Raw genomic sequence first — 13,786 nt, forward strand, 5'->3', positions numbered from 1 at the left:
ATCTATCTATGATGAAATGCTTCATTAAAGGGGGAAAAGCAACTGCCAGAGATTCTCCATGCCCTGCCAACAACACACAGCCCTCACGAGGGCTCCATCACTTTGCATTTTGTGATTGTAAATTCAGGTCTCAGCCGGTGAGGTAAAATAAGCAATTAATGGAAAATTATTTTGATGGGAGTTTCGAGATATATTAGCTCAATTCCAATGCATTATTGGACTCTGTTAATGAGCTTTGTGATTTCTTTCTGCTGTCAATCATGGGCCAAAATTGTTAAACAGAGACATGTTGTCTGGAGCACTCCAGCCTTTTCATTGCTGCCTCGAATGCAGAAGTGAAGACATTTTAATTATTTCTGTAAAGAGGTAGCCCAGTGGAAGAGTGGCTTGCGCTGATTTCTCAAATAGAGACCATGCTTGAATCTCTCTAATCTCAGGCCTTTCTACGTGAAGTTCGACCTATTCTTATGCGGCATCTCTATTGCTTTATGCCACAGTACAAAAACCACATGAAAAATTAACTAAAGCCGAACGCTTAAGCTAACTAAATTGTGCATCGTTCTGAATGTGAGCGTGAACGGTTGAAAAAGACTGATGATCTGTCCAGGTATGACCCATCTTTTCGGTCAGAATGATCAGGGATAAGATTCCACATAATCTTCCACAGGGACAGTGAAATAAGAAGTAACTCTTTTTGTGACTGAAAAAAATATATTTAATACATGCAGAATTTAATCATGCCTATTTCCCCAGCTTAATTTCCTCCGGCAAATTGTGTTTTCGCTGAGGGATGCCCGTGGCAAAGGCTAATCACCGCGGGTTTTCTGCGAACACTGAAAAGGCCAGAGGGTCCCTGGCGAAGACTCAGAGGCTATATTCACGATGCACAAGTGCAAAAGGTTTGTATTACTGCTTGCCACCGTAGCTAATAGCAATATCTATGCACAAAGACCTACTTGGCAAAAACTAGATACCTGTGGGACATTGGCATTCATAGTGTCCTACCAGGTCAAAGCATATGCCATTGTGCCGGCAGGGGTTGGAGTGACACTCGTTGATCTCCGTCTCACAGTGTGTTCCTGAGAGGGGAGAAAAACCCCAAAATAAATAAACAAAGAAAATGTCTGTTCATTCGTGATTAAAAAAATAAATAAAATTGCACAAAATTGATTTAAATGAAAGTTCCAAGAAAATATTTGATTACGCTGGGCAAAGTTAAATTGATACTCCAGTATATCAGTAACACTAAACACATTATCAAGAGTATATATTCATAGCAACCATGAATGAGTCAAAGTACTATTTTTTATACTACTACTAATACTAATAATAACTACTACTACTACTACTACTACTACTACTACTACTACTACTACTACTACTACTACTACTACTACTACTACTACTAATAATAATAACAATAATAATACACAATCTGACTCCTTTTTTACAAAATTTCAATAACAAAAATGACGTAGAGGGAAAGGCGGAATTTCAGTGTGACTGGCTTCTTATTTCCGGATTAGAAAAATAGCCACTAAAATAACTGTCAAGTGATTTACATCGCATTACATTGAAATATTGCTATTATCAGTAATCTGATGTCAAACAAAAGTAGTGCAACTCATCAAGATTTTTACCTGTATTGACATGTTATGCAACACATGATAATTAAATATAAGCAGTTCCGCCTGGGAAATGGTGGGTAGATACTATTTGCACTCGACATGAGGTTAGTTACTTTCCAAGCAGATATTTATGATGTCCCAAAATTTCATCTGCAGCATAATAAAAAATATTAAATTGTGCGAGTTTTGAAAGACTAAGGAAGTGGAATTGCCTCTTTTTATTTTTACCTGATTTTAATGCTCAAGTAATGTTTTGATGTTATTGTTCTTTTGTTGCAATGCAGCACTAATTGTGATTTTATATAAAATGGTCTAGAGTCAAGTAGTTATTCGTAGCACTTTTATCATTACTCATTTGCAATGGTTATTGATTTTGTTCAAATCAGCTTCAAGTGAATTGGGACAATTTGAAAAAAATATTTATTTAGTCTAGTTGAAGAGGTATACAAAAGCCAGAGAAAAGTTGAATATTGCTTGACAGAGATGGGTTCTTCACTGCTCCGCAAAAGCTCGGAAGCAGACGTGTCCTCTTCCACTGTCAGTGGGTGGGGATGTGTGCTTCCAATGCAGGCTATTAATTCAAAATGTCTTCTCTTCAATAACAGAAGGCACAAAAAAAATTAATAAATAAACATCCTGCCATGACAGACGTGCTTTCATGTAACAGCAGAATGGCAAAATGAATATCATTAGCAGAGTGGATGCTACAGCTCTTTATATACAAACTTGGCCGCGTGCTTTGCTTCATCTTATACATCTGGGAAGTGCATATCATTTGTGACTGCAAAGAAAAAAAATTAATAAATAAACATCCTGCCATGACAGACGTGCTTTCATGTAACAGCAGAATGGCAAAATGAATATCATTAGCAGAGTAGATGCTACAGCTCTTTATATACGGTACAAACTCGGCCGCGTGCTTTGCTTCATCTTACACATCTGGGAAGTGCATATCATTTGTGACTGCAAAGGTAAATTAGTTATGTCATAATGTTGCCATTTTAACGTGGCCGGGTCGAGGTACGGCACCACGGTGGAGTATTTGTGACTACCCTAGTCTGTCTGCTTCAGAGTCAACTTTGGCTATGTTCAAATCAGATCGAATCTTGTCTCAAGCCTTCCTGTGTAGAGTGTGCATGATGACCCTGTGCTCATGTGGGTTTTCAAGTGTGTTGTTTGTCCTCCGTGTCCTGTGATTGGCTTGTGACAAGTACACATCCTCACCGAAAGTCAGCTGGGATAGCTGCGACTGTTCGCTCAGTTCTGCCACCCAATAATGCATGTTTAGAAAATAAATAAATAAAATAAAGGGACAACGGTGTCTGCTGTGGTAACTAACGCTGCATCATTCCGTTGATATATATCTGCAATATTTGATGGACCAGTCAGGGCAACTCTCATAATGCACCGGGCTTGGGACCGGCACTGGGGAACAGTGCACCCCCAGGGGAGGGCACTGCCCCCCAGTGGCTGGGTTACCTCTCATAATGCACTGATATGTTCATTTTATTTTTTTCTTTTTGTAGCACCTTTCTTTCTTTTCTGCAGTGTGGAAAATAAATCCACACTAAATAAAACCTCCATACCAGGGCTTGATCAGTATATCCAGAGTTATGATCTATGCTTGAGTACAATGGGGGTTTTCAAGGCAATGCTTGAAATTAAATTGGCCTTTTTATGTCGTGTGGATCGAAAATTCAAGAGGTAAAAAAAGAATAAAAATCCAAGATGATGTAAAATGAAGAATTTTATCCATCACTAAGTCCTACCATACAGTGACAGAGATGCTTTTCAATTTCTGAAGTGGGAAGAGATTTTAGCAAGGAAAAAGAAGTGGAAAATCTTGTCTATGAAGTGCTATTTAATGGTTTATTTGACTGATAGGTGAGTGTGTTAGGGCTTAACGCGAGATCACGGAAATGCACTGCGGGGGGAAAAAACACACACACACACACACACACACACACACAAAGTATATATGGCATGATCATAACCAGTGAATGCATGAATGCTTCTACAGGAATTTACACGGTATAGTCTCCCTCAGTGTCTATGTTAGTCAAACATAACCTTATGAAGTGAATGAAGCAGAAGCAAATCTAAGATGGCAGCATATTGAATCTCATCGTGGAAACACAGAGGGGAGAAATGAATCATGAAAAAACATCAGAATAGGCTTTTGAGGATATGTAACATGACAAATGAGTTCATCTGAAAGCAACATATTTTTTGGCCAAGTTTGTCTTGAACTGCTCTTCATACATAATTCTGCATAATGGAGTATGACAGCACGGCAATGACCAAATAGATGATGCTTTGAAACTGCGGCATGCCATTTCTATTCAGGTTTATAATGATGTCGTTTTTCTAACGAGTCGTCTTTTCCAACCTATTTAAAGATGCGCATGAACGGTTTTCCATTCAGACTTTACATAATCACCCCTCTGGATTTGTGTCGCGTGTTTGTTTTTTAGAGCAGGGTGGTGTCGTTTGTATTTTTATCCCTGTTCTAAGATGATAGCTAATTAAGAAGTGGTTTGCCAGATTAAATGTATTGGCAGCAGTGCTTCAAATGACAAGCAGGTAGATTAAGTGGAACCTCTGGAGTTCAAGTATGTTCCTCGCCCTTAGCTGTATTCTCCACCTGCGTAGCTAGGTTAGGGATAAAAAGTCACTGACAAGAAGAGACCTTGAGCTGGGAGCAGGCCCATCTTTCCGGGCACTTAATCACAGTTTGTTGCAAACATGACAGCGGGAACCTCAACTTCCACAACAATGTTGGCCTCCGTGTGATATATTTACACTACTAGAGGTCACAGAGACTTCCTAATTAGGTAGAATTGTCCTCCACATGGTCCATCTCAACCTTTAACTTTATTTAAGTCATCGTAAGTCACGGTTGAGGACTACGAGTCCTTGTTGGGCTTCGTGGGGAAATTTTATCAAGACTCAATTCAGTGTCCATTTAAAGACATTTATCTCAAATGAAAGAGCAGATAAACAGATAAAAACATTAAGCAGCTAAAAAAAGTCAAGTGCAGGACACACTTGATTTAATTTTCAAAATGTCCTCAGCCTCATCATAGGGACTGTGTCGCCTAGAAGTTGCAAGATATTTACTTTTCAATAGGACTCCATTCTTTGAGTCAAATATTATGCTAAGAAATGGTCAGTGGTATACAGCGTATGATAAGTCAACTTACTGATGCCCACTAATTTCAAGTACTTCAAGCAGACATGTATGAACTCCTAAAGGTTGTGTGACTTTGGTTTTGAATACCAAAATGAAGGCCCACGATGAGAAAATGAAAGTCAAAACATTTGCTCACTCTCATTGCGTGCACACATTTGCATCATTCATGCCACAAACCAAATGGCATATTACATTTAAAAAAAAAAAATATCGGGACTGTGTTTTTTACATGTACAATTCAATTCTGTCTTCATGGCTTAAAAATATTCAATAACAAACAATGTTTTCTGGATTCCAACTTTTTCTAAGCATCTTCCTGATTTCCTTCAATCAATGATGTGCTCTGGTGAGGACAGATAAGACAAATCTCTCTCACCTGTGAATCCGTTTGTGCATTTGCACACGTACTCTGGAGGAGATGACATCTGGCTTGTTGTAATACACGTGGCTCCATTCAAGCATCTGTTGGGTTTTATCAGGCAGGCATTGCTCACGTATTGACAAAACTCTCCCATCCATCCTGGTGAACAGATACACTGCAGGAAAACCAGCGTGGAGGTAAATTTAACAAGGTGTGCCACTCATTAGTCTTGTTCCATTTGACAACACTGGATTTGAGCAAAGTGGTGACTGTAAGGCTCTTCATCTCCAGTGGGATCCTGAGATTTATGACTATGGAGGTGGGGTGGGAATTTCTGAACCAATAATGATGACATCCCCATTCAGTGATTATACGATGAGTGATTTATTACAATTACAATGTCAACGTAACTAGAAATACATTTCTTCAAACAATACTGTATATAACCAAATAACACAAACTTAACACTAACCATATGATGTTTCCAAGGCAGTCAAAACGTAGATATTTCCGATTGGAATCAGCATATTTGAAGACTTAATTGAAGATTTTGCCTCTCAATTTTGAGTGCTGTGCTTCAGAATCATCTCAGTGAAATTTGATCTTTACTGTTGATTATCCTCTGAAAACATGATGTTCGTTATCCATCACTGTCAACTACAGTTGCCACGATCACATCACGTGATCGGAAATTGAGTCATTTATTTGCCCCATTTCTGACACCAGTGTGAATCTTCACATCGACACAAAATGAACAGAGTGGCGAGGTACAGGCCAACCAAATATTCAAATCACAAGATTAAAAAAAACAAAACAATACAGTGGTCATTTAGATTTGCTCTTTTAACAATACTTGGAGGATAAAATTTATGTCACATATAAAAAGTTCTAACTCAGAATGTGGATCTGGATCTTCGATGTCGATCAGCGACAGTATCAATTTCTAGTGCTGACGTTCCGATGCAGAATTTTAGTTTATAATGTTGCAACAGTGTCGGTGAATTGGCTTGCAATGCCCCCGCCTGGCCTAGTGCAGCTTGTTTTTAATCTAATTGTAAATATATTTAGCTCACTAATAGTCTGATAGATTAAAAAAAATCAAATAATAATAATCAATCAAAAGAATCAAAACAAATGAATAATAAGAAAAAAGGTTAATCATTGGCATACGGTCACGTTATATCCTATCAAAGTACTTTCCACACTTATTTGCATCTGACAGCCATACTAAGTGTCTGCTTGCAAACTTGGTCTGGCATTTGGCGCCTCCACAGTAATATGCAAGAATTCATTCTTGACTCTGAGAAACACATTTTTTGACCACAGTTCTCCACATTAGAAAAGGCCCAGTTGTTCAACTGCCGTTTGCAAAACATAACCCCAACATTCAGAAAAAAAAGTGGAATGACATAGGTGCATAAAGAAAAAATATCCACACTCATCGCCTCAACTCTTCGAAAGCAAAGACCGGTGTTGAATTCATCCAATGCCGCTGGGGCGCATCTTTGTAGAACGCTTAATGTTGTGCGTGTGCGCGCGTTTATTGAACTGCAGAATTTCCACATCCACTCTGACTTCAAGAAGTGCTCCGACGCCGACATTGTGCTGCAATATATTGTGATATCAATATAGTACTGTGGACCATCACGGCTGAGAAGTGCTTATAGGGATGAAATGGGTAACGTGCAAGGACTTGTTTTATTGTACATTTCCACTCGCTTGTTCCAAATAGTGACATTTTTTTTTTGTGGGGGGGGGGGGGGTGAGCAGATATACAGTATATGAGCCAGAGATGGAACGACATTTGAATGACCATGGGACATGCGAACGTTGCGTGTGGATTTTAAAAAACTAGATATACTACACACTCTTTTTGTTCACTTTTTGTATTCAGCTGGAATAAAAAAAAAAAAAAAGTCATGAATACACGCAGCTAATTTGAGACATCTGTCACAATCAAACCAATCAATGTCGTATTAGAGAAGCTCACATGATCCTTCCAGGTGCAACATGAGACATATTTCTGGGGCCTCGGAGTATTTGATTATGACCGAGACATTAAATTACTCACCTGATATCCGGCAATTACACTCAAACACAATCCCTCATTTAGACAGTTGATATTGAGCAGGCGGCAGTAGTCAATTACTTCTCCACAATTCTTCCCTGAAAAGCCCCGCAGACATCTGTGGAAAGGAGGTGAGTGTCAGAAAATCATTTCACCCCAAGCCTCAGGCGCTAACGAGCTATATTTTTACACCGTGTCTGGACTCATACATTTTTTTCTACTTTGTTGTACGAATGAGAGAGTTTATCAAACACTCTGCTTCTAAAAATATATGAATGCCGATTTTTCTAACATATATATATACACAACTTCATGGTATGGGATCTTTAGGGATCAGCAGATAGTTGTTAGTCAGTGTATGTCTTCTAATTCCATTTTATTAAGATTAGTGTGTTAATATTGAGTCCTATTAGTTGATTACCTCATGACTGATATATAATATATCGTATAGTATGTGCTTTTGATTATGGGAATTTAGAAACATGCAGAGAGCTTTGTGGCTGTTCTGGTTGAACTTAGACTTGCTGAGGGGGAGATCATTTCAAGACTGTCTAGAAACTTTACCTGGAAAGTTCAGCTTAGAAATGTTTGAAATAAGTTGGCGATTTGAGAAAAAAATTGTCAATGAATTGGACCTAAATGGAAAATGCACATCGATTTATACAAACAGTACAGTATGAAAACATAATTTACCTGCAATGATATCTGACTCTCATGACATCTATACACCCCCCCCCCTTTTTTGTTTTATTTTGTTCAGGGTTTCGGGAAGTTGAACTTTATCCCAGCTGATTTTGGGCTAAACCCTGGAATGTTTGAGTCAACCAGAGGATATAAAAACACACAATCATTTACTCTCACAATCACAGAGTGAGATTTGAATATGAATCACATAACGTGCACTGAAGTCAACAGACTTAACCACTACTACAGAAGCAATGATCTGAATTAAAATCATTAAGAATTAAAGATTGTTTTCTTTTCCTTACATTTACATTCCCTTCAGTAAATTAACCTCCAATTTTGCGTACATATTTTTATGTTGTAAATATGCATTCATTAGCTACACTACAGGCGGCCCGGTGGTTGACTGGTTAGCACGTTAGCCTCACAGTGCAGAGCTGCAGGGTTCAATCCCGGCTCCGGCCTTCCTGTGTGGAGTGTGCATGTTCTCCCTGTGCCTGCGTGGGTTTTCTCCGGGTACTCCATTCCAAAAACATGAATTGCAGGTTCATGGAACACCTTATATTGTCCCGAGGTGTGAGTGTAAGTGCGAATAGTTATTCGTCTATGTGTGCCCTGCGATTGACTGGCAACCAATTCAGGGTGTACTGCCCAATGACGGCTGGGGTAGGCTCCAGCATGCCCGCGACCCTCATGAAGATAAGCGGATTGGAAAATGAGTGGGTGGATGGATAGCTACACTACTTCACTGTTTTGGGTCGTAGGGAGCTGGAGAACATCCCAGGTGACTTCGCTCGAAAGGCAGACGAGACACTGAACTGGTTGACAGTGAATCACAGGACGCAAATACTGTGGATGCAGAGATACAATCACACCGTCAATGAGTGTGAAGTGAGCCCACACTGCCTGCATTAAAGTTATAAGTGAGGTAACCTTGACACCATCAGTGACTAAATGATAGAGATATTCCATGTAAGGCTTCTACTTTAATCATTTTGCAACACGAGTCTCAAAAACTTCATTTCTCTCCTCGTGACAGGTATCCATTTTGGCTGAAATTGTACAGTGTTATTCAACGGCACTACAAAGAACTATTTATCACTACACTGAATATGCTGCCTGTGTTACAATAAGGTTTCAGTTTGATAAGTATCTACCAAGCAGGGGTACGGAGAATGGAAAAACGTAATCTACAAGAAGAATGTACTACAGAAGAAAAATGCTACCGACATGAACATTAGAATCTGAAAGAACAATGTGTTACGACGTGAAAGAAATGTTTCAAGAGGGCATGATATTTCACGTTTTATTTCACTGGTTTCAAGTGCATATTGAGAGGACCTCATATTGTAAAAAAAAAAAAATTCAACGGTACATTTTGCTTAGAATGTGATTCGTTTTGAGCACAAATATATTCGACATGCAGTTTAAACCTAATCATAATATACACGGTGCATTGTATTGTGTATGTATGTATACCACACCACAGTTATTTTGGAATAACTGTAAAATATATTCCATTGGGTAACACACAGATAATTTACTAGTAGTTGTGCTCCGCTAATTACGAGGAGCTGGTTTTAGCTAAAAATGCCCGGGTGGATTTTTGGTCGTCCTCCAACCCTGGCCACAGCTGAGCACTTTAGTTAATCTAAAACTGTCAGAGGATGCAAGTTTTTTTTTTTTTTTTTTTAATCCATTGATTAAACAATTTGATGCTCACTTAAGTGTCAAAATAAACAACAGTGCAATGTCAGTCGTTAAAAAGAAAGATGTTAACTTGTGAAATAGAAATAAACTCAGCCTGGCTTTAAAGACAGGGACGACATCATTTAGCAAGCATTGTTATATTCACTATTATAAAATGTATTTTGAATATCACCACAGGAGGCCATTTTCAGTATTCAAGTGAAACATTTGTGCTCATATTGAAGGGCTGTGACAAAATGTTATCAAATTGTATCAAGCATGAGTATTTTCAAGCAGTTACAAAGAAAGAACAGTCAGTGTTAGATCCCTGTGTGTGTTTTGTGTTTCACCTGCACACATAATCACGTCCCCTGGACACACAGGTGGCATTATTGAGGCACGGTGATGGCCTGCACACGTTCCGCCGCTCTCTCTTGCATGCTGGGACCACTTTACCATCTGCACACGCACATTCAGAAGCCTGCAAACAGGGCCAGAACAAACCAGGTCATGTGAAAACAAGGCTGGATTTCACACATGACTGAATGCTATCTTTTTCTCGAATGGTAAAATTGTGCCTTCGGTCAATGTTAGAGTGAATTCCAAACTTACTGTTTGTACACATTTTAATATTCAAAGGAGATTAGGGAACCTCAAAATTCAAACGCTATTGCTGCAGAAAACACAAGCAAGGGTTCTATGATGTTAGAATTCTTTGACCCTCCAGCGATTGCATTAAATAGCAACGAAATGAAAAGCCACCCAACAACAGTGCAACCAAATTAGGCAGGAAACCTGATTTATACCTGTATAAGCTATAGCTAGGATTTTCTTTTCAGAATAAAAGATGTACATCAGGTTAAGGTACAAAAAGTTTTTCCAGTTCATGCTCCTCAGCATGAGGGGTTTGACAGCCTTTTTCCAAACACTGTGATTATTAAATTTTCCACTGCTCTGATCACCTATAGATTGACATTTTTCACTTTACGTTAATTTTGTGAAACACAATTCAGAATGCAGACGATACTTAAACATTGCCTATTTTCTGCTATGTTGTGAATCATACCAAAAGCATGCAGTCCTTTCCGAACTTAAAAAAAAAAAAAGTGCTGGGCCCCTTTTGAAATAGTGGGCGGCCCACCAAAACCTTAAATCACTACTCTGTTCAGGTCATGAGAGCAGGATCACTATTTCCCCAAGTAATTTACAGTTTTCAGAACAGTGTTCCATACGCTAACTTGTTCTAATATGGTATCAATTTTTTTTTCCTTTTACATTTTGCAATCAGCAATCGGTTTTACAATAAAATCCAATGAAACGGCATTCTATTGAGTTCATTTGGAATTACCTTCAATTAGTATAGATTTATTTACAGAAAAAAACTGTTGTTACATTGTCCAACTAGATCGAAATCACCTTTATCATATCAGTCAAAAAAAGCGAGATCACATTGTGTCAAATCATTAGGCCTTATATCGATACGCAATTTATTGGTTAAAACGTGTATCGTTACATCCTTAGTGAAAAAGCCGCAGAGCAGCTTTCAAACACAAGCACATGCACAAAAAGAAAGGGCATGTTGTGCATCAAGAGTAACATTCAATTGCAGCAACCACTCTTTCCCATTGCTCATCTTCAGGAGGAAATATTAATTGCTGCTACCTTTGATCCTATTTCAAGAGAATACATCCATTTCCATGTGTTATCGGAAACAAACAAGGGAAAATAAGTCCTCACATTTTCTCTTGCACCGCAAATTTGATCTTGCTGACATGCGTTTGACATGCAATCACCGGCAAATGCAGAGTCGCAGTAGAGGCCCTTGAAGCTTTCAGGACAATGACACACAGGACCTGCGGGAGTCTCCTCACATATGCCTCCATTTCTGCATGGATTTGGATCACAAGTTGTTTTTCTCTCACAAGGCGGGTCTGCAAAACAGAACATGTGATCTTTATGGAACAATGTTTATCAGACTAAAGAAAGGAGTTGACTGCGATGTTATTCGGAAATTGTTGGGCATCAACCGTCATAATTGGAAAAGGGCTTTGATTTGAATTGCGCTTTTCTTTCTTCAAGGCACTCAACGCGCTTTCACAGTGTATCCTCTTTCCTTATTCTCCCACTGAGGCAATAGGAGCATTTGGGCTTTAGGTATCTTGCTCAAGGATACTTCAGCACGGTCATGGAAGATTGATGACCTCCCTGCTGCTTGAGTCAAGCCTCCCCACACATCAATGGTCACAAGATGAAATGATCCCTAAGGTGATTTTGTCTTACGCCTAATATTTGTATGGTCTTGACGAAAATGTGTTCTAAATCTGATTTCCGACTGTGAGAATGAATACAGTTTACCATATAAACTGGTACCTCAAGTTACATACTTAATTCATTCTAAGACGCAGTAACTCAAAACATGTTCCCACTTTTGTAACCGAAATGAATCAAAAGGCAGCTAATCAGTTTTTTATATACAGTATTTAAAAAAAACATTTTATGTAGGCTGAAATTCTTATTCGGATACATTTATTAGACCATTAAATAATTTTTGCAACAGGTCTAATTGGTTTATTACGTTTATGGAAGCATTCATAGCCAGATAAGACAAACCCCAAACTGTTTAGATATATTTTTTAAATACTCAGTTCTTGGTACTACATTAATGATAGAGACAAAATCAATTTTTTATTGAGTCATAAAACAAGTCATCAGCTGTTTGCGATTTTTTTTTTTTTTTTTAAACCTGCATGGAAAATTAAATTTTCCACTGCTCTGATCACCTATAGATTGACATTTTTCACTTTACGTTAATTTTGTGAAACACAATTCAGAATGCAGACGATACTTAAACATTGCCTATTTTCTGCTATGTTGTGAATCATACCAAAAGCATGCAGTCCTTTCCGAACTTAAAAAAAAAAAAAGTGCTGGGCCCCTTTTGAAAAGTGGGCGGCCCACCAAAACCTTAAATCACTACTCTGTTCAGGTCATGAGAGCAGGATCACTATTTCCCCAAGTAATTTACAGTTTTCAGAACAGTGTTCCATACGCTAACTTGTTCTAATATGGTATCAATTTTTTTTTCCTTTTACATTTTGCAATCAGCAATCGGTTTTACAATAAAATCCAATGAAACGGCATTCTATTGAGTTCATTTGGAATTACCTTCAATTAGTATAGATTTATTTACAGAAAAAAACTGTTGTTACATTGTCCAACTAGATCGAAATCACCTTTATCATATCAGTCAAAAAAAGCGAGATCACATTGTGTCAAATCATTAGGCCTTATATCGATACGCAATTTATTGGTTAAAACGTGTATCGTTACATCCTTAGTGAAAAAGCCGCAGAGCAGCTTTCAAACACAAGCACATGCACAAAAAGAAAGGGCATGTTGTGCATCAAGAGTAACATTCAATTGCAGCAACCACTCTTTCCCATTGCTCATCTTCAGGAGGAAATATTAATTGCTGCTACCTTTGATCCTATTTCAAGAGAATACATCCATTTCCATGTGTTATCGGAAACAAACAAGGGAAAATAAGTCCTCACATTTTCTCTTGCACCGCAAATTTGATCTTGCTGACATGCGTTTGACATGCAATCACCGGCAAATGCAGAGTCGCAGTAGAGGCCCTTGAAGCTTTCAGGACAATGACACACAGGACCTGCGGGAGTCTCCTCACATATGCCTCCATTTCTGCATGGATTTGGATCACAAGTTGTTTTTCTCTCACAAGGCGGGTCTGCAAAACAGAACATGTGATCTTTATGGAACAATGTTTATCAGACTAAAGAAAGGAGTTGACTGCGATGTTATTCGGAAATTGTTGGGCATCAACCGTCATAATTGGAAAAGGGCTTTGATTTGAATTGCGCTTTTCTTTCTTCAAGGCACTCAACGCGCTTTCACAGTGTATCCTCTTTCCTTATTCTCCCACTGAGGCAATAGGAGCATTTGGGCTTTAGGTATCTTGCTCAAGGATACTTCAGCACGGTCATGGAAGATTGATGACCTCCCTGCTGCTTGAGTCAAGCCTCCCCACACATCAATGGTCACAAGATGAAATGATCCCTAAGGTGATTTTGTCTTACGCCTAATATTTGTATGGTCTTGACGAAAATGTGTTCTAAATCTGATTTCCGACTGTGAGAATGAAT

The 13,786-nt window shown here is 38.6% G+C and overlaps 1 protein-coding gene across 1 annotated transcript in view; it reads right to left on the minus strand.

Annotated features, from left to right (window-relative positions):
* The window catches only part of eys (eyes shut homolog), a 172,694-nt gene that overhangs the window by 111,707 nt on the left and 47,201 nt on the right, over window positions 1-13,786 (minus strand). Inside the window, exons 4-9 of the mRNA XM_019870330.1 lie at window positions 13,192-13,371; window positions 11,361-11,554; window positions 9,974-10,104; window positions 7,254-7,368; window positions 5,198-5,357; window positions 975-1,079 (exon numbers count right to left, since the gene is read on the minus strand). Of these exons, the coding sequence (XP_019725889.1) occupies window positions 975-1,079; window positions 5,198-5,357; window positions 7,254-7,368; window positions 9,974-10,104; window positions 11,361-11,554; window positions 13,192-13,371 (885 nt within the window). The remainder of the gene's footprint in view (window positions 1-974; window positions 1,080-5,197; window positions 5,358-7,253; window positions 7,369-9,973; window positions 10,105-11,360; window positions 11,555-13,191; window positions 13,372-13,786) is intronic.

The sequence above is a fragment of the Hippocampus comes genome, unplaced genomic scaffold (genome assembly GCF_001891065.2).
Source record: "Hippocampus comes isolate QL1 unplaced genomic scaffold, H_comes_QL1_v1.1 scaffold76, whole genome shotgun sequence".
Taxonomy (NCBI): Eukaryota; Metazoa; Chordata; class Actinopteri; order Syngnathiformes; family Syngnathidae; genus Hippocampus; species Hippocampus comes.